We start from the raw sequence: 21,381 nt of genomic DNA, 5'->3' as shown, positions 1-21,381 counted from the left end.
TCACGATCTAAAGCATTCATCGAATGGCTTCTAGCAGCTAGCCAAGGTAATCAAACTACTCCCTCTCTGACAAGCTCCCTCCTGCGTAAGAGAATCGAGATCGACATCGCGCACTGTAATCTCTCCCTCGGCAGGTAGTTACATGTATATAGAATGCTCGAGGGAGGTGAAAATCGATAATCTGACCGGTTCACCTGTTAAACCACGCCGAGAATATGGCGTCGTCGGTGATGTGGCGTCGCCGAGCGGCTCTTGCGCCACTCGTGTATTGGTCACTGTCGACCGTTCGTCCCCTCAGTCGCGGCGAACGTTCGCCAAACTCACGCTACGCCACGAGCGTACGTGCGACGTTGACGAATTCGTTCGTCACACTCGCAAGTTTTTCCTTGTACGAATAAGTGGATTCGGTTTTACTTTCATTTCACGGAATATCGGGCTTTCTTTTAAAATGGACGAGCTTGCAGCAAGTTGACTAAGCGACAATGCTTCCGAAAAGAGCTTGCGCGATATCGACGTCGGTTGTTTTTTCACTTAGTCATTCTGCCGCGGGGCTTGTAAACTGTGCAGTGGAGCTTTAGTACTTTGCAAGTCCGGCTTGGCCAATGTTTAACTTTGCGATTTTGCAATGAAAAATATTGCTGGTAATCACTAGACGGCTCGCCAGGATAAGCATCACTTTGAAAGCGCATAGCGCATCGAATCAAGGTGAGTTTTTCATCGTACTTTCAGCCTGTTCTTATATTATCAGCTTCTCTCTTTAGGTATCGATCAAAAGCTTTGGCCCTTTTCTACTCATTCTAAAACTTTTAGTCTTCGTTCCAATCTCATTTTTATACTCTCGATAATCAGTAGCTAGATTCTATAATCAGTCGACGTCAAACAAGAAAAAAGTAGATTCTCGATCATCACAAGTTTTTCAAATAGCCATAGATGTACATTGATATGATGACAAGTATTAGCCGATGAGCAAGTGGTAAGAATCTTGTTATCTTACAATTCACACCGAAAATCACATTTTCCATCGAACATACGGATCTGTCTAGCTTTATAACCGATTCAAGCTCCGCTCCAGGCCGAATTATGCTCGAAAATTAATTCCAAGAGCCGGGCCATATGGTCACAATAACGAGCTAAATGAAAGAAGTCGGAGGAAACAGTGGTCCGACCGCTTTTACATTGAAATAGAGTGGCCGTGTTGTATACGCTGTGCGCGCGAGTTGAAGCAATCGATTAATCTGAATATTTTATGCCGGCCGCAGCTCTCTCACTGGCCTCTCGGGCAACTATAGCTAGCTTGTGTCGTGCTTCGAGGGTGCTTTCTTGTCACTCCTCGTAGCTTTGCTCTTTTTCTTTTCGTCGCACTGATAGCTGCGCTCCGAAGTGTCGCTGCTTTGGTACGAGTAGAAGTTTAGCTATCGCTCGAGAAAACTTTGTTCGACGTTAAGATCATCGCAAAATGCGCTTGCTTGCTTCAATTTCAAATCGGTGACTCGCGTTCTATTTTCTTGGGACCGTGATTGTAGGCCACCGTCGATGTGGACATGCAATCGTCGATATTCGACAAACGAGCTTGGAATCTATTTTCACGTGCGCCTTATTACATCCTGTTCGTATCGTTGCTCACTGGCATAACGAGTGATTTACGCAGCTGCTGTAACAGTTGAAAGTAAGTATATCGGCTGTCATTCATTTTGCGCAATCGGTATTCAGCTAGAAAGAAGCGTGTAAGCATATAGTCATCGCAAAACAGCCTAAGTCAAATTCCCAACCGATCATCGTACGTAGTGCTTGGCACGTTAAAAGAAAGAAAGCGAGGGAGCAAAGTCTAACGATAGGAAAACAAATGGAAGCGGGTGGCGGCGGTTGAGTCAGACAACCTGGCTGCATAACGTGAACGAGGCAGGTGGCAGGTGCGCTCCTGCGTCAACGCTGCCGGTGCGCGGCCACACGCTCTTTCACTCTCCCTCGTACTGTCGGTACCCCCCTGCTCGAACTTGCTCAGGGGTCTGCGAGACCTACCTTTCCCCTGCCCCGTCGTTGCTTTTTATCGCGCGGCTATTCTGTTTCTCTTCTTGAAATTTCTGTCTTAAAGTCGACGAGTACAACGCACCGAGCGAAAATGCGCGAAGAAAAGTATCTCTTGCGATTAACGAGTAGCAGTGCGCAGGACGCATTAATGAACGTGAGACGAAAAGACATAGACGGATGATCAAGCGCGTATAGTTAACGACAGTGCGAGCAAGAGGAACGAGAGGACAAAGAGCAGCGAGTTAGAGGCAGGATATACGGCAAATCGGCTATGATTATTTCCACTCGGCGGAAGCGCAGATGGTGTTGCGGGACGTGGGCATTATTATACTGGCGCTCGACGGCAATGACTGAGCCACGCGTCTCGGCAACGCTCGGCTGCCTCGCTTGAAAAGGCGCGTGTGCCCCGCCTGATCGGCGGACGCGAGCCCGCCGCCGATCAGCTACACACAAACAACTAGCGTCGGTTTGCTTTTTCACCAGTTGATTACAAGCACGCGGACAAGCTTCTGCTACGTTATTGATTTGGCGGCTTTGTAGAACGATCGTCGACAATTGTAACGCAGCATTGTTTATAACGCATCGGCGATTTCGAAATTACTGCTTGATGCTACGCGCATAGAATCTAGCCAACTTGTTAAACGAAATCATTAGTTAATTTCATTATTTTTTGAAAGCATTATGGTATTGAAGCTTGCAAAGACCCTTAAATAATAAGCTACAAGATGTATCTCAATTGCAATTACAAACAGAGGGAACTACGGAAAAAACGTACATACAAGTAAAAATGCAGACTTGGCAAAGAATGTTGCGGTAGTCGTATATGTCTTGGATCTTCCTGGAGATTATTGATCGGGGGCAAAGATACGAGTCTTCCGTCTTACTTTCTACCTTCGCCAGTGGGCGTCATATATACACACAGCGACGCTTTATGCTGCGAAGAAAAAATAAATATACAAGCCTGCACAAGCGATATTATTAAGTACATTTTGTCGGCCGCACTTCAGCGATGAACTTCACTCGCATCTATAACTCTAAGTGTACATCTTTACTGCTTCGACGTGTTCGCATAACATTATGCAAGCTTTCCATGAACCCAGTAACGCAAGTAACTTTTTTTTACATTAGATTATATGATAGACGTGTAACAAAGCTATCTAAATCAAATACTCGAAGATAAATCCGTTTAACATAATAATTTCTTACATCAAAAATTTGCGAGAATTGAAAGTATTTGAAAATAAGCGCAAATAAGGTTACAGGCGCAATCTGTTTCCAATACTAGTTGCACAGAGAAAGAAATTTAATAGATAGTAAAGCAATAAACCCGTTCATAGACAGAGATAGCCATCGCCGAGTTCCCGCCTCCATCCCACCCGAAATAACGTTCTGCAGCAAGTAAAGTGGAAAACGGCCGCCGCCGCAACGTCCGGCCAAGTCCCACCCTCTTTGAAGATATATATGCGGATAGATATATTACTACACCGCGTTCAAATACGTCGAATGGATATTCTTTCTTTGACTATTCGGTTTCTAAAAAACGTACTTTCCATCCACGAAAGCAAGTGACAATTTAGTTACATACGCAACCCACATGAAAAAACGAAACACGTTGTCCACGTTATCAAGATGTCAAGTTCGTCGAACCGAAAAAAAAAGAAAATTGACGGGTAAAAGAGGAAAAAAGTACACAAGTTTTGCGGAGTCTGCGCTCATATACGGCTGGCGACGCCCCAGCGACGGACGAATGGCTCGCGTCCGCGTCGTTGGCCGGGAGAGGCTCACATCCATTGGCGAGGCCGCCGACGATCAATGGAGGCCACCACCACCTCTACCACCCGCCGACTCTTGAAAGCCAAGCCGACGCTATGGTCGCCTTTCCACGCAGTTTTCAGATAATACGAGATTAAACATTTCTTTCTCTTGCTCGTTGCACTACGTGAATAATACAGGAAGATATAGCGGTTTGGAAAGTTTTTGTGTCATTGATCAACAATTTGACTTACTTTAAGATAGATTAATGTACTATAAGTCAATTTAAAAGTGATTTATAGACTCAACAGTCAAATATTCATTAATCACAGATCATTTGAAGAATCGGAAGTGAACTCCATTTTTAGGGTGATTTTTATGACAATCTTGTCGCAATATAGAGAGAAAAAGGGAAGCTTATTGTTGAGTTTATTAATCGGTTGTCCGCCTGCAAAATATTATTTTGAAATCCTCAGTGATCAGGTTAAATCAAGAAAGTGACCGACAATCGAAATGTACCATAAGATCGACTAACGATCAAAGGATATATCAACAACTCAATCTCGTGCAATAAAATATATCCAAGGCAACGAACGAAAAAAAATTAGAGAGAGAGACCAGTAGGCAAATTGGGCCGCAGTGCGGTGCTAACTTCCGGTTTCAGCACGATTGAAACTCACCCTCTTCGCATTATATAGCGCACCTGGACGTTATCACGAAATTGCAGCGCAAGTTTCGACTGGTGAGCTCAGTGCCTCGATTAGCCGAAGGTAGAAGGTAGAAGGCCCTTTGGCTTAAATCATTCGGACAATTATTCTCTGGAATGAGATACAGTACGGTCGAATGAATTTTGAAGCGATGCATTTTCATCGAAAGAGTCCTAGTTATCCAATAGTGCCTAACGTTCCTATATACAAAAGACCGTCGACTTTCCGTGTTAATCGCAAATGACGTGTTAATAATATGTGCATACGGCGCGAGCTATGTATAGCTGATAAAACGCGCGCACGGGCTAGTATAGTCGAGTGTAGATGGAAAATGTAATTGATGTCACAGCTATAAAGCGAGACAATCGATTCTGCCTTGATATAGAGGCTCGCGATGTCGTTCTAGATCTCCATTGCGCGTCACGTGCTCTGTACACGCGACGAGTTTGCAAAAAATGTGCGTTAATATGACTTGATGTGCGAAGAAAAATTGCGGAGCGTCCTCTAGCACTGTAAAAAGGTCACAAGCTGGCGACAGCCACATCTGCGAAAGAGAGCAAGCGCCCGCATCGGCTTGTAGGTACGTATCGCTCGACCGTTTGTGGACCCCACCGCGACGTATATGTAGCGACAGACGACAAAGATCTCGTATAGAGGGTTGCCGAGGAGAAGCAGAAGAAAGTGCTAGACGTTTATCAGCGGTTGAACGCCACCCGACAAAGCTGCTGCACTGGACAAGTTATGCTAATTTATTCGACTTTCCCGACTTGCTCGTGTGCTCTCGATTTCTTTCAGCTGTCATTATGTTTTAATAACATCTGTTGTGGCTACTGCTAGGAGAGGAGGGACATTGTCGTCATACACGAAACTTGGTTTTCAGTTTCTACAAAACTATACGACCCGCGGATAGCTTGATATTTTTTCTGATGAACTTGAAATACACTCGAGGCCATGAAGGCATCAACAACTATATAGCGTAAACGGCAGCCACAGTTTACTAAAGGTTTAATAAATTAACGTCAAACGATACTTCAACTAATTCTAATTACGGATAATGTTAGACTCGAGACAATTCAAAATATACTTCCCCTTTGCGAATCGCTAGCACCGTAAGACAAAAAATTACTTCCAAGGTCTTTCCCTCCTGCAGCCGCATTAAAAAAAAAAAGAGAAAAAAAAACAACTCAATTTTCCGCGGACCAGTCCCTGCACGAAGGAGAGCCGTGCGCGTTGGCGGTGGCACGCGCTGCACGAAAGGTGGCAGGGTCCACCTGCGTAGCGCCGGTAGCAGCAGCACCTGTCGTGCTATAGTGGCGTGTGTATTCCACCGCACCGGCGTCCGACGTCAGTTCAGTCGAGCTCGGAACATGCTAAGGCTCGTGTCGTTGTTCTGCCAAGCGGTTCGCTATTTGTTCCATTGCCTCTACCACAAGAGGCTCGCGAATAAACGTCACTGGCAGTTTTGACAGACGAAAATCGTTTATCACAAGGTTCGGTTGCGAGGGAGAAGGTAACCATTGCTTTCTACGTCGATTTTGCAAGCGCGCGTGACACTCCTGAGGATTCCAATGCGCAAAGTGAACGTTGGCGAATGAAGAGTCGTTGTGTACAGTGAGACCAATTGCTACTACTACCGCTGCTGCTGCTGTCGCACTTGGCGTTCGTAGGGGGTGAACATACGGCGCTCATTATGGAGAACGTTTTCCCTCCATTTTTGCTCGACGCTCGCCGTGGCAGTTCTCTCGCTCATCGTCATTCTTTACCGTGGCAATCCCATTGTTAAGCGAATTTTTGGCATTAAAAGTCACGTGCAAGATTTATTTGCTGGGGCTTTGCTGTTCTGTAGATTTTTAGCTTGACACGGTTTGGAAAAACGTAAAGGTTCGAACAGTTCATTGAATAAGTTCTCACGCGAAACGTTCTATTCGCTTCCAAATTGAGCACGGTCGATAAAACGTAACGAATAAGTTTGAATTTGGTGTCAGTGAACGTATGTCATGTCAATCCACTCGAAGCAAACGAACATCCATTTGAAATGCATTAACCGTACGAAAGCTTTCGTTGAACTTGCAGATAAGTCCTAAAAACACAATAAAAAAAGGAGAACCCTCGGAAGAAGAGGAATCGGCGTGTCATGAGAGATGGTGAGAACAAGGTACGGATGTATGGCCGCGGACATGGCTGATAACAACAACGACGATCTGAAGGTGAAAGAGGATCTTGACAATGCGGAAGCAGCGGCCACCGCAGCAGCGGTGGCAGCTTTGGCTTTGGACGCTGCCGAGGATAAATATGGCGTGGAAGCTGAACTGACCAATTTGACGTGGCTTCAGTCGTTAGATATCACGACTGCTTCGGGACTGCCCACGCCCCCGTGCTCGCCCACGCCCCCACCCCCACCGGCTTCACGGCCAACCCCCAGGCAGCAACCCAAGAAGATGTCGCCTCTGCTCAAAGCTCAGCTTGGTTCGTCTCTTCTTCCTTCTTTTACAATTTTTCCTTCTCTACGCCACAACAAATTTATAAAAGTATTACTTAAAAATTGAACCTATTACATATTGCAATCTTAATTGTTCAATGTGAACTTGATCAAGTTTATTTAAATTCATACTTCAAAAATGTATAGAGGTTTGGTTTGTCGCTATATCGTACTTCATCCCGCAGGAATATCATTGAGGGATAATCTTCTATTGATCCTTTTACAGACATGGCAGAAAATGCAGATAAATATCTGATGGATCCGAACATGAAGCCGCCTTATTCTTATGCGACGTTGATCTGTTTGGCAATGCGCGCAAATAACAACAGGGTCACGCTGTCCAATATATATGCGTGGATCAGAGAAACATTCATGTACTACAGAACGGCAGATCCAGCTTGGCAGGTGCGAATGAAAGTAAAGTCTATCATAATCATTAATGTACAATTCAGTTAAACATTACAGTACTATACTATTTCGATAAAAATAAAAGTTGAGTACTGCTCAACTAATCATCAATTGAATTTTTATTGTGATGAAAAATCATGAATTTTTGAAATCATTCATAGTATATTCAATGTTAACTTTGCTGAGAAAATCAATAACTCATTCGCATCTCCCGCCCGCAGAATTCAATCCGACACAACTTATCGTTGAACAAGTGTTTCGTAAAGTTGCCGCGTTCGAAGGATGAGCCTGGTAAAGGTGGTTTCTGGAAATTAGACTTGGAGCGACTAGAAGAAGGCCGACGTACGAGACGACGTAACAATTCATCGGCATCGAGACATTCGCGTCCATTGCCAATTCAACGCTTGTCCATGGCCAAAGACACAACTGATCATGTCACCAGGATTTTAGGAAATAATAATGGACCTAAATGCGTGGTGTTGTACGAGACGCCTCCCAGTAGCGTCTCGCCGCCTATACCAGACACTTTGCCTGAGGTGCTTGAATCTACACAGGTCAGTTTTGGCATAATTGTTGTTAATAAAATTTAATTTTTTTAACATTGATTTGGTTTTCAAATGTAGCAAACTATTTTTATTTCATAACTTTTTGATTGTGGAATTTAAGTGAAATAGACTAATAATAGTCAGACAATGTCAATTCATGGATTAGAATTGAACCTGACCGACTAAAATGTAAATTGTAATGCTGATTTATTCTTTCATTTGTCTATATAGATGAATATCAGCGAAGAAGACTTTACAGATCTGTTGATTGAAAGTGCAGCTTGGACCGATGGCGTGCCAGACATGCATCAACTCGAACTCTTCAATTCCGTTCTTGACATGCTCTAATCTCCTTTGACTTGGTCATTTTTTACTCCATTATTAAACTTGAGCCGCGGTTTATACGTTTTGGTAATAATTATTTCCAAATGTTAATATTTCACGCACTCCATACATATGCTATGGTCCAGTAAATGAAAATAGAAAAACTTGTATCATTGACTTTTTAGCATTTGCGATAGCTACAGACGAATAAAATTGCATTTAATTTTCAGTTTTTGTATATTTGTGCCAATATAATATTCAGTTTTAAATAAAATACTCTCATTTTTCGGACAATTATCAACTGGATAACTATATATCACGTATACATTTCTAATATACATAATTAAGATTTCACCATACGATCAGATATTGTTTTATTCATGTGCAAATAATTTTATCGAAGCAACGCAATGATGATTTTTCAAGGATTGTACATTAATTAATTAATTACTATTATTATTATTATTATTATTATTATTATTATTATTATTATTATTATTATTATTATTATTATTATTATTATTATTATTATTATTATTATTATTATTATTATTATTATTATTATTATTACTATAAGTATCGATGTATGATGATGTTGCAAGTCTTCTAAACTTTTTCAATATCTCCTTAAGTAAGTTTTCTGTCTAATTAGGCATGAATCGTATGAAAAGGAAAATACTGAATTTTTTCAATGTATGTACGTAAAACCATTTTGATTGATTATAATGATTTACACATGTAATTATTTGATAATGAAGAGTAGTTTGAAAATGTCTGAAACTCCAATCAATTCTTTTATGCTGTATGATTGAAACTTTGATCTTCAGTTTCACAGGGCAGTAAATATAGGTATTGAGGCTATATTATGTGTTGAATTTTTAATAATGAATTAATATAATGGTTTTAGTAATTGGTATCAATGAATTTTGATAATAACTGAAAGATAAGAATAATTTCTGTCAATAAAGTTCATTAAAGCGGTCAAACTTTACGAACAATGATATTCGGTAAATTTAATATTACATAAATTTTAAGTTAATTTCTGTTATTTTGAATGAAAAATGCGTCGTAGTTTTAATTTTGTAAATATGACAAAAAAGATATGATAATTGAACTTGTAATATATAGAACTTAGTAGTTTTTAATTAATGATATTCGCATAATAAAGTCAACAAAACATTGAAATATAAGTTTCGTCGCTAAAAAGACTTGTATGCCCTACAACCTCCGTCCAAAGATAACATTAGTAAGATATGCTCATACAATTCATTCATACAATCTAAATGAAAAGCATATTAAAAAAGTGAGTGTGAATAAGAACTTAATATAATTAAATAATTTAAGCACCTATGATAAATTTATTTATCGTATAAATGATACCGTAAACTAGAGAGTTTTCTGGATTTCATCATTTAGAAATTTGTGCAAAAATTAATTAAATTATTTATTATTGATATTTAATTTATCACAATGTATTGATTTTGTTTAACTGTAAAATTGCAAGCCATCAATAATATTGCATGAGATTACGCTGCGAATAACTGAAATAATCAGGAAAGATTTTTCCATTTTGAGCTGTAGTTTATGAGTTTTAGCAATTACTTGCATGAGTGCATAACTTCCAAAATTATTGTTACATCTGTAACTATAAAGGAAACCTACTCGTATATCTAGATAATAACACGTGAAAAGTATACGTTCCTTTTGATTTTAATTTGATCTATAATTTGTATGTAAAATGTAGCATGCAATACTTCAATTTTTAGTATCACATTTCATTTCGAGATATTATCGTAGGTAACTTTATAAAATTTCCATGTAATTAATTAGGATGTAACGTATAGAATACTTATTGATAAAAAAAAACAAATATGTATCACCAGAGTGCCATTTTAAAAACTAAAGGTGTATTGTATTTATTTGAAGATTTGCAATGAATTTGGATTATGTGCCTTATAGGGAATCAAATAAAAATATGTTTGTTATTATTATTCGAAGGGTAAAATTGTCAAAAATGCTTAATCAACAGTGTATTGAAGATCTGTTTCTTTGTGTTTCCAATTGAAACTGTAGAAAATTAGTAATAGTAGTAATTATAATAAAAAGAATCTATATTCAAGGAAATATTTCATGAATAATTTATTACAAACCATTAATCATTAGATTTTTAATTAAAAAACATTAATAGTCAATTCAAACAATTACTTTTTATTTCAATCAGGTAATCAGTAATATTATCATTTATTACATAACTGACGTGTATAACTTCCAAAGCCTTGACAATAAGTAAAAATTAATCTTCTTTAATTCTTAAATTAGGAAACAAAATATTTGTACGCTTAATACGAGTACTGCATCGCAGTCAAACGTTTAACAATTACAATATACTTCTACAACGACGCTTTAACGGAAAATTATAGTATAGTATTTGTAAACATAAAATTTCAAATCACAATAAGTGATAACTTTATTCTACATATATTTCCACCATTTTTGTTATATATTATTGTACTTTGAATCCCATTTAAAAAATATATATGAATATACAATAGCTGCATAAGTCAAAATATAAATTTTTTGTTGTATCAAACAATTGTGCAAATTTATTCAAGATTAGAAGCTTTGCAATCGAGAATTCATGTACAATATTGTACAATTATTAATTTACACGCAAATAGTTTTGTTTCGCACATTAAAACAACTATAAAAATATATATTCATGTTAGAACATCTAACGAAGGTACAATGGAATGTGATAATTATCGGAAGCCACCCAACAGTAATTTACGACTGTGGTTTAACTAAAAATTAAGTTTCAATTGGTATTTGTACCTTATGAACCGTATAGAATGGTCAGTATATAAATAGCTTACTCATAAAAGACTTACGAAAAATCATTCCTGATGGTAATATTTAAAGCAAAATTCAGTCGGAAGGTGATACTGCTATCACCTATTAACTATGGAAGTTTGCGCAAAATCTTTGTGCTTTGTGTTGCAAATCTGATATTCATTTATAAAAAGCATTATTCATGGCATTGGTTTTGCTTGTGGATAGAATCCAAAGTTCAATCGCAAGTTTTCAAGAAACAGGAACGTTAAAATTGTTTGAGGAGCAAGACGGACAAAAGCTGGAACGTATCCCTGAAAGTGAAATAGCACATTAATATTTGCTAGAAAATAAAGTATTAAAATGATCCCGTTATATGACTATATAATTAATATACCTTGAAAAAACCTACAGGTCCTAGTTTGGCTGTATATAAAATAATTTCCATCATATTCTGCAATAATGAAAATTAAATACTATTAGTACTCTATTGAAAAAATTGTATGGAATTATATCATTTTACAAATATATAAACTAACTTTGTATTCTCCAGGTTTAGCATTCATGGCACGAGTTTTCAATACATCTAAAGGTTGGGTCATAGTTGTGGCAATGGCTCCCTATTTAATAAAAAATCTACCATGAAATTTGTCTACTATGAAGGTATTATATTTTTTTACAAATTTTTTATATACATACGGCTAATAAGCTTGATAGAAAATGGGTTGCAGTATTGTCTTTGAAGTAATTAGTTTTCAAAAGAGATAACTTGATCTGATCATAAAAACTCAACTGACCCATAGTCATAAGAACAGCTCGGCCAGTTGCAGTAGAACATCCATTAAAAAGCGTTTTAAATCCTTCTTGATTTATTATTTTTACAATACCATTTCCAGCCCATGTATAACTAAATAAAATTTAAGTTTTCATTCATTGAAATTAATTTCTTATTAATTAATTTGAAAATTACTGTTTTTTGTAGCTGTTTAACTTACTTTCGCCTTTTCTCTAAAGGCATTTTGATATCATTTTGCATTCTAACATTAACCAAATCCGCAGGAGTACCAATAACACCACCAGCAGCACCAGATATACCAGCCAATACAAATTTCTGGTAAAAAGGAGCTGGATTATCAGGTGATTCGATAAATTGTTTTCCTACCTATAAATTCAAAATTTATTTTAAACCATGAAGTGCCGTTAAGAGTGAATACCAGATATAATTACCTCATAAACACCAAATCTAACTGTTGAATATGATAATTGCCGCAGTAGAGAAGCTGTGAGTCCACTGTATAATGCTGTGATTCCCTGTTTTTTCACTATATTTAATGTTAATTTAACAATTGATATTTTTCCTTCTTGTTGTGTTTGCAGGTGTACCTGAAAAACAATATTACTTAGTCTTATATAATTATAGTTAAAATTGCAGCAACGCAAACACTCAGGTTGACATTATATTTAGTTACACAATGTGTAATTACTTATGCATCTATAAATCATAAAAGTAATATCCATTACAAATATTTACAACTGCTATAAATTGTATTATTTATGTTTTAATGTAATAGGAAAATTTCTACTGCTTCTATTTTTTCAAATAATAAATGAAACATTTTTTTTATCAAAGTTAGAATTATCATGAAAATACAGGACAGAATACAAGAAATAATCACAAAAAACTACAGATCTTATTTTTTTTAATAATATGATATTTGAGCTTAACTTATATAATCTTACCTTCAATAAATCCAGTGGATGAGTGACACATGCTGCACCAGCAGATGCTAGTCCACCAAAATACCATCGTGAGAGCTTTTTAGTTTTATCTTGCACTGTCATTGTGAAACAAATTCATCCAATTTTGAACCTTTAATATCAATGTGAAGGGTAAAGATCATTTATAAGATATACTCAATAATAGTAATTGAAAGAGAAGCATACTTTTTTTACAAATACTTTACTAGTAAGAATTTTGTTGAGTCAGCATGTTCAACTGGCTAAAGGCACCTTTGGTGGTGTCGAAGGTCTCTGTGAATGGAAAAATAATCATTGTAATGTGTTGAATAAACAGCTGGTGTTGTATATAATTAAACTGACTCTCTGCATGCATTAACACATTGTCGCATTCAATAGAAAAAATTCAACGTTATTAAACTAATAAAATGTAAGCTTCATATCAACATTCTTCCGTTCATTTATATTGATCGTATGATATCCCTCAATAGAAAAGAAAATTTCATATCATATTTCACGAAAAAATGTTTATCACGCGCACGTTTTCGCCGCTGCTACTTCCATGTTTCATATAGATTCATGTCCTACGCAGAATCAAACCTACGATCAATGAATATTCTCCAATGGAAAAAGATAAATCGATCCTAAGAAACGTATGAGAAAAGCAAGTAACGTGTATGTACTTACGTGTTTTTCTTTTGCGCGATGTGAAAACACCACAGACAACCTTCGTGGCGAGCGCCTAGCCACTGACTGACTATACTAATATTTTCACTTTTCGGGCTGGCTCGCTGCTATACTGATTGATGCGCGCTGGACAAAGTTATGTTGGTATTGATGGCCCCGCGCGCACGCTCGTGTTATTTGGTGGTTTATTCAATGATTTTACAATATTAGAAAATTGATTGATATCTCGCGCATCGGAGATACGCCGATTTTGAGGTCGATCAAATGACCTACTTCATTTGATAGTAAGTATTTCTATTTTACCTCCTTACTCATGTAACATCAAATTGTTATTTTACGTCATAAAAGAAACATTTCAAAAATAATTGTCAAAGCGAGGAAGTGTTCCTTGTATCGTAGAAAATACACAACATTATTCTTAGTATAGGTATGGTTTTATCAGAAATAGTCGTTTTAATGACATATCTGTTAAACAAGCCTATCGCACTTGTTACTTGCACTTTAATTAGCTTTCAGACGATAATCAAACATCCAGCAAGTGTTTGTATCGCATTGATAGCACACGCCAACTGTATTTTATACACGCGCGTGCATCGTCTCCGTAATCTGAGCATCACGTGCTTTTCATTCTCGTCAATCAGCTAAGAAAGAGATAGAAAATCTTGGAGTTCTTGAATCACATCCAAGCAATGCGGGAGCGACATTTTTGTTGCATTGTCGGTTTAACGACCGCGTTTACTTGAACCTTACAAATTCAAGGTTCTGACCTCAAAATTTGCCAGATTATTCAATACTCTTTAGCTTTTCTCTTCTCACCAAGATAAAATATAATCTATATGTACGTTGCAACGACGTGTTACGTAATGGGTGATTTGGATATATGCAACGTTAACGTTCTATAGAGAATACATTTGGTATAAGATCTTTGGGAGACTTTGGGATATATATGAATGAAATGCATGTTTTTTATTGTATATGTAACAATATTTATTTTATTGTGTAAAAAGTTTAACAGCATACTTTGAATTTTTTTTCGGTAAATATACACAATTTCCATAGCAACGCATAAAAGACAGATAAGAGCTATACACAAAATAAATCATTATGTATCGATGAATGCGTCACACCTAATATAATATTCAAATATATTAGCGGAGATAAAAAATTTAGTGATGAAAATACAATGAATCTTTTTATAATTGTAGTGATTAAATATATATAAATTCGTAGAAAAGATATAAAGATACTTTATGAAATATATGCGGTTGTTTATTTTTTTCAAACTGCCAATAGACAGCAATGCCGATTCTAATTTGAAATGCTACGTAGACTGGGTTTGGTAGTTTTTTTTCTACTTTCCTGTAAATAAAATGTTCAAATATCCGCTTTACACAATCTCTTTTCTTTTATAAAATTGGTACTTTGTTTCACAAAATCGGGACTGAGATTGCAAAAAACACGCAGAAATTTACGCTTCACCAATAACTAACACTTCTTTTCCAATGTATGTATTTATAAGTCTCATTACTTTCTTCAAAAATATAGATCGTAACACAGTATTAAAGTAATGAAATAAACTGTTATTAATGCAAATCGTGCAGAAAGACGAACAATAATTTTATCGAGAGCAAGCTAACTGAATGTTCGTTATAAATTATTTTTAACGATCAATCAAATTGTTAGAAAATCAATTTTAGTAACTAGTATTTTTTGTTCATGAAGCGTCCATCTACTTTAAAGCAATATTTTTAACTAAGAACTTCTTTACTAATCCGTATTATAATTGTATTGTTTCTCTACTAAGTAATAACAAGAATTAAGTAATCATTAAGTGTTAAGGAAATCAATTAACAAAAATTAACAAATAAGCGGTAAATCTTACTAATGATTTCCAAATGGTATTACAGTAGTAAAGTAATATATTCAATAAATTACTCAATTAGTTGAAAGATTTAACTGGTTTCAATTTGAATCTTTCCATGATGATAACATTGTTTAAATTTCTTTTCATTCACAAATACTTCAAATCTTAATTTTCATTGATAAAAGTCAGAAAATTACAAGAAATCTTGAAGTATTCGGAATATAGGGTATAATTTTTTAGTAAAATTGAACTATTTTTTTTAAAACGCCATTATCTGAGATGGAACAGCACAATCACCAATACTCATTCTATACATTGCCATTTCAGTTATTCCATGATAATGCACAAAGGCAGCTGCTATTACCAATACATGGAAGATTTGGTGACTTTGGAACTAGAATTAACAAAACATATTCTGATTATATATCATAATATGAAATTGGAAAAGTTATGCTGTTATAGAGACTCTGGTAAAATAAATAAGAATATAGAATAAATTAGAAACATTAATTTTTCAGTCATAACTTTTGTATAACTTTTCACTTTATTTATGATTTAGTTATTAGCGTCTATTAGATTAATACTAATAATAATAATAATAAAATAAAATTGACGGTTTCAGAGAAGAAAAATTGATTGTTTCATTTAATATCTACACTGATATATAATGTAAAAAAATTTACCCAAATATCGAATTTTCCAGGGAAAAATCGTTCAGGAACACGTAGAGCATAAAACATCGCTCCTAATATGTATAGGCATCCCATCAATATTAACCAACCCAATGAAGCTTGGCTCACAGCTTTGAACCAACCTTCTGCTACAGCATAATGAACAGCTGGTACTACCTGAAATTTTTTATTTTATATTGAATAATTTGTAAATATCACACAGAAAATCAATATCAATTAAGAGGGAAGTCTGCTTTAGGAGGCTTTAAAAATCGATTTTTTTATAGCTTATAAATCTATTTCCAATACATCTAAGAATGTGTCTCTAAATTTATGAAGGCTAATTCGCAATATTTTCTAAGATACAGTACTAAACGCAGTAGGATGTCGAGAAGGTATACGAGCGTTCGGGCAGCTGCAGCTGCTCTATGGTTCGCGCGCTCTTCCCCTTGGTCTAATTAATCCGAAATAAATATCCCTATTTCAGATATACCTAAGAAAGTATAGAAGTAGTGTGTCAAGGTATAATATGGATTATAATGGTATATTTCACGTCTGCGTATATGTTTCTACACTCTGCTAAGTCAACAATAAGTCTTGCTCCGAGTCTTGTCGAATGTACATCGTTACGAAATCATAGCAAGCAATCGTAAACGTACAAAATCAAGCAGTGATCGTATTGCGAAGCTACTAAAACACAGATTCCATGGTAATCAATTCCTAAATAAACCAGATGATGAAGCGTGCCATACCATCAGTAGCACAAGAAAATTAGCCAGTGCGAATACCGATGACGTAATTGTACATTTAGCCCACTGTTACAGAATAATTAACTTTCTTACAGTGTTTCTTGCAATTGCTTATTTAATATTGTGCAAAACTTGTATGCGAATATAACATTTGCAGACAATGGTGATTAAGACTTGGGATTTTAAATTGTTTTGACATGTTTGTGTGGACAGCAAGGGATCAATTCAGGACTGTTAATACACACCGGTTTCGAAATAAATAGACGGTCTGTGTCTGTGATGAGGCTTCTTAGTGTTGGATGAGAAGATGTCAATGTGTTTTGTGTACTTATGGATATAAGTAACGGTTTGGCGAAATCAACATACGATAAAATAGTGCAGCATTTATACTCAACGTCTAAATCAATATTTCAAAATGCCTGTAAAAAAACTGTCAAATAAGAGTAAGAAAAAAATGTAAAATTAGGCGACCAGCAGATCTTTTAAAAGTTTCCGGTGACGGATCGTGGATAAACGTGGCTTCACTTCCTTGTTGGTAAAATAGTCGATCTCATCGTTAAAAGAAAAGTTAATTAGACAGTGACGAATTTGAGGAATAGTATGAAGATCATAAAGAATTATGCTCCTCAAACCACGATGGATAAACAGAAAAAATGGAGGTGAATTCAATCGTGGAGAGGTTTTCAAGATTTGTTAAAAAATTCAGAGTAATGTATAGGAATTATATCGGCGATGGTGATTCCAAGACTTGCTAGTATTCTCAAAGTGAATCTATATGGAGAAGATTTTTTTGAAACTAAAACTGAGTGTGTGGGACATGTGCAGAAGCGCAGGGGTATTCGACTCCGAAATAAAATGAAGAAAGAGAAATTCAGAGGTAGAAACCAGTTGATGGAGAACATCATTAAAAAATTAACGATCTACTATGGTTCGGAAATCAGAAGAAATACTAATTCTGTTTAAGATACGAAGAAAGCTGTTGTGAATGGCGCAAAGCTGAAGCCGCGAATTATCTTGCAACTTTCAAACATCCTGCTTGATTGATTGACGAAAATATAGAGAGATACATTCGTCCAACCTACAAAGAGCTCTCAAATAACAACCTTTTGACGCGATGCTTAGGTGGACACACGCAAACAGCAAACGAATCGTTTAACTCAACTGTCTGGCGCATGTGCCCGAAACATCTGCATTCTGGCCAAAAATCGTTGAAATTGCTGTTTACTTGACTACAGAAATTTTTAACGAAGGGTATTCTGCAATATTAAGTACCATGCAGCTGCTTGATTTAAAAATTGGTCAGCAATGCACGATGTTTGCCGATAACGTCGACATACAATGTGTCGACAGGGAAAATCTCGTTCATTTTTCTGCAGCAAGGAATCTCGCATGGCCCGCAGACTTAAGCAACTGTAACAAAATGAGTATTTTGAGGAAGAGTAAGGTCTTTTCTATTGTGCAGGAATAGCTGATTAGCGTGTTATTACTCTAAAAAATCAATAATTACTATTTTTTCTTATTATAATCTTTAAGAAAATTAGACAAACAATTAAAAAAATAAAGCTTGTTAGATTTAATTTCTTATTCTTTTTTGTGTGAATCTAAAAGGTTCTTTTTTTCAAACCTAAAAAAATTTTTGAATTTCATAATTTTTTCGGGATTTTCTTGGTTCACTTCGAAGAAAAATATATAAAAATTAAAATTTTATTTGATTTTTTGTTTCAGACGACAATTGCGAGTTGGATTTTGTTCGCCAATTGAAGACTGCAATTGCGAGGTGTTGCATAAAAATGCATGAAAGTGAACTGTATTTTAATATTTCAATCTAAAAAATATTTTTGTTAAGTTAAAATGTACAATAAAATAGTGTGAAAACTTCGCTACAGTTGCTTTATTTTTTGGACCTACAAAAATTCACAAAAAACTGCTTTATTTAGGTCTTTTAAAGCAAGCTCTCCCCTTAATTTAAAAGAAAATAAGAAAAAAACAGAACTTACCCCACTCAATCCAAAACCCATGAAAACTCCTGCTCTGAGGAACCTATATTTAGGTTCTCCAAATCTTTCCCACAAAGAAACTACAATGCTAGTTATGCCAAGCACAACTACAACTGATAAATAAATCACTTTTGGTTGGAAATCACAGTAAAATCCATAATACAACCATGGAACAAAACTTCCCATGATAAGCATAGCTATTCCACAGTAATCCAATTTTGAAAACAATTTTCCTACACATTCACTGTGACAATGAACAGTGTGGAATGCAAATGACATGCCCAAGCAAATTATAGCTCCAGCAAAAAAGGTACCAATGACAACTTTTTCTTCCCATCTTATATCTATATGCGATTGTGTTAAGAAATAAATTGCTATGCCAATGAAAGCCACACATCCTGCAAAATAATTTTATTTTGAATTTCCTAATTTACAGGTTTTTAAATGATTATTTGCTTTAAAAATTTTAATTTACCTAAAAGATGAGTCCAAATGTTTCCAGTTTCAGTATGAATGCGAAAAATACTTTTGAAACAAGCATTGAATGATGGCAATGGTGGTCGATGACCAGCATGAAGAAAATCATTATCTTGTAACCACCTTGGAAGGTGTCTAAAATGACATTGTTTCCAAGATGCTTCCAATACCTAAAGTTATAACAATTGTGCATTAGAAATTTTATCTAGCCATCATGAATGAAAACATTTATAATAACATGGAGGTTATTGTACCTTTCTAACAAACTCTTCAGCTTGTTCAGCAGCATTATGTGCCAATGCACCAAGATCAATTTCATCACTTAATACTCCAGCTTTCAATACTTCTGTCATCTACAAATACGAAATATAGCACGTTATTAAAATTTGTCTAAACTAAATTTTAATTAAAAAATTATTTTCACATGCATACTTCACAATCCAGAAGACGGTCATCTTCTGGAGTAGATGGTAGTGGGCAACCAATTCCATCTTCTTCTTCAGCCAGACAACTTGTATCGTCATCATCTAATAACTCCTTTACTTCGTGCAAACCTGGAATATCACTGTTCAATGACACTCTATCACTCCATGGTATTCGGCGACGAAGATTGCTTTCTTCTGTTGATTTGTTCTCATAGACTTTCTCATTCAATACATTTCCATTCATATTTTTTTCATCCAATTGACATGCTATGAATTTGTTTTCTTGTGACAAATATTCTTTATAATTTATTTCTTCAATTATTTCGTTTTCATTCTCCATGGTTATGTGAGAATATATTTGTAGTTTGTTTTAAAAACACTTGTTTATCACCTAAGAAAGATTTGAAAATTCGTTTATTTATTCCAATTTTAATAAATCCATAATGAAATATCTATCACATATGGAGTGTATTCTTAAGCAAATTTAAAGGTAAAAGTGTGTTCTGTAACTACTCAAATGGAAAAAAGTGGATAACAAGGATTGTAATTAGTGTTTAAGGAAAAACAAAAGCCACAAATAGAACTAAAATATCAAGTATAGGGAGAAACTCTGTGTAGCTAAAAAAATAAAGTAATAAAAGGTTATCTTTAACTCTTATCACTAACCACGAGTTCAAAGTACAGTGTTTGAAAATCTCCAAGACTTATCAGAGCTCTACTCGAAGCAAAATGACCAATGTTATCTAATTGGTGAATTGCTTATATTAGGAGCTATAGGTCAAAAATATATATCTATATGACTAACTCTTGTGACGCGATAGCAGGCTTAAGCAAGTTTAGCGAATTAACAGCAGATTAAACACGACCCACTAGTCTATCCGCTTAATTAAATTTTCATCTGCCTTATACACACTTCCTGGTTAGCTTTCTATGCTCGATCACTTGCGCGCCGAGTTACACTACAATACGCATTAACATTCATTTTCTTGTTATTCATAGTCAAGAACCTAAATCTATTGTATAAAGAAATTAACGTACGAAAGACACACGCGTAGTCAGCCATCAGACAGCTGACGTGATAAAAATGTTAATATACAAGAAAGATATACTTGTAAAAGAGAAACTAGTGAATCGTTACATTTTAATATGGATTAATAAATTTGCTTCAAGAGACATTTTAGCGTAATTCTCACGCTAAACATACTTATTGCAAAGCCAAATATTTTCAAGCAATAATTTACTAACACGATCATCTTTTATCACACCTACCTTAAGAACATCCAGTCTGGAACTACACTATGCTTGGGTTACTGTCACACAAGTAGTCAGCAATTTATTTGAATTACACAGCAAATTTTGCTTGCCTACACACTGGTTTGGGGTTTGATTTTAAAATACACGCAACAAAAAAGCTATCCGATTTATTTTTACTACACAGACAAACTACTACCTCAGTACGACCTGTGACGACTTTCTCGCGCGTTAGTACATGCTGCACTATGAGAATTGTACTGTACTATACTGATAGAGACGTATAGTATGCGTACAGTACAGTTCATATTAACTGACGTATTCTCTCTCTCTTTCTCTCTCTCTCTCTCTCTCTCTCTCTCTCTCTCTCTCTATATATATATATATATATATATATATATATATATATATGTATCAAAGCATCGTAGCGCCCTCTGTAGAAATTTTTTAT

The 21,381-nt window shown here is 35.7% G+C and overlaps 3 protein-coding genes across 12 annotated transcripts; 1 reads left to right on the top strand and 2 right to left on the bottom strand.

Annotated features, from left to right (window-relative positions):
- The first annotated feature begins 244 nt into the window (after nucleotides 1-244).
- LOC131674233 (forkhead box protein J1.2-like) lies at nucleotides 245-8,661 on the top strand. Of its 6 annotated transcripts, none has more exons than XM_058952767.1 (6): nucleotides 245-705; nucleotides 6,561-6,631; nucleotides 6,695-6,953; nucleotides 7,193-7,371; nucleotides 7,596-7,928; nucleotides 8,151-8,661. In XM_058952767.1, exons 2-6 carry the CDS (start codon nucleotides 6,629-6,631, stop codon nucleotides 8,265-8,267), a joined length of 891 nt encoding a protein of 296 aa, XP_058808750.1. In that variant the 5' UTR covers nucleotides 245-705; nucleotides 6,561-6,628; the 3' UTR covers nucleotides 8,268-8,661. The 6 variants fall into 6 exon arrangements, with proteins under 6 accessions (XP_058808750.1, XP_058808746.1, XP_058808745.1 ...); XM_058952763.1 differs by adding an exon at nucleotides 850-973 and having other exon boundaries at nucleotides 246-705; nucleotides 6,561-6,953; XM_058952762.1 differs by having other exon boundaries at nucleotides 246-705; nucleotides 6,561-6,953.
- A 1,767-nt stretch (nucleotides 8,662-10,428) lies between these two features.
- On the bottom strand, nucleotides 10,429-14,047 carry LOC131674234 (mitochondrial dicarboxylate carrier). 4 transcript variants are annotated; one of them, XR_009302801.1, is made up of 10 exons: nucleotides 13,497-14,046; nucleotides 13,017-13,103; nucleotides 12,813-12,942; nucleotides 12,300-12,455; nucleotides 12,068-12,234; nucleotides 11,772-11,979; nucleotides 11,612-11,692; nucleotides 11,470-11,526; nucleotides 11,132-11,386; nucleotides 10,429-11,044 (listed from the first exon to the last, which is right to left on the bottom strand). XR_009302801.1 is itself a non-coding variant. In XM_058952771.1 (9 exons), the coding sequence occupies exons 3-9, from the start codon at nucleotides 12,912-12,914 to the stop codon at nucleotides 11,273-11,275; spliced, it is 885 nt and encodes a 294-aa protein (XP_058808754.1). In that variant the 5' UTR covers nucleotides 12,915-12,942; nucleotides 13,032-13,103; nucleotides 13,497-14,047; the 3' UTR covers nucleotides 10,429-11,272. The 4 variants fall into 4 exon arrangements, 3 of the variants coding, with proteins under 3 accessions (XP_058808754.1, XP_058808753.1, XP_058808752.1); XM_058952771.1 differs by having other exon boundaries at nucleotides 10,429-11,386; nucleotides 13,032-13,103; nucleotides 13,497-14,047; XM_058952770.1 differs by having other exon boundaries at nucleotides 10,429-11,386; nucleotides 13,037-13,103; nucleotides 13,497-14,047.
- A 430-nt stretch (nucleotides 14,048-14,477) lies between these two features.
- LOC131674232 (adiponectin receptor protein) lies at nucleotides 14,478-21,190 on the bottom strand. 2 transcript variants are annotated; one of them, XM_058952760.1, is made up of 7 exons: nucleotides 20,949-21,190; nucleotides 19,687-20,070; nucleotides 19,509-19,607; nucleotides 19,253-19,424; nucleotides 18,778-19,175; nucleotides 16,044-16,208; nucleotides 14,478-15,754 (listed from the first exon to the last, which is right to left on the bottom strand). In XM_058952760.1, exons 2-7 carry the CDS (start codon nucleotides 20,017-20,019, stop codon nucleotides 15,620-15,622), a joined length of 1,302 nt encoding a protein of 433 aa, XP_058808743.1. In that variant the 5' UTR covers nucleotides 20,020-20,070; nucleotides 20,949-21,190; the 3' UTR covers nucleotides 14,478-15,619. The 2 variants fall into 2 exon arrangements, with proteins under 2 accessions (XP_058808743.1, XP_058808744.1); XM_058952761.1 differs by lacking the exon at nucleotides 20,949-21,190 and adding an exon at nucleotides 20,346-20,475.
- Nucleotides 21,191-21,381: the final 191 nt, after the last annotated feature.

Source organism: Phymastichus coffea, unplaced genomic scaffold, assembly GCF_024137745.1.
Source record: "Phymastichus coffea isolate CEN01 unplaced genomic scaffold, Cenicafe_Pcof_1.1 PCOF00222, whole genome shotgun sequence".
Classification (NCBI taxonomy): domain Eukaryota; kingdom Metazoa; phylum Arthropoda; class Insecta; order Hymenoptera; family Eulophidae; genus Phymastichus; species Phymastichus coffea.
This window is presented reverse-complemented; position numbering and strand designations above follow the sequence as displayed.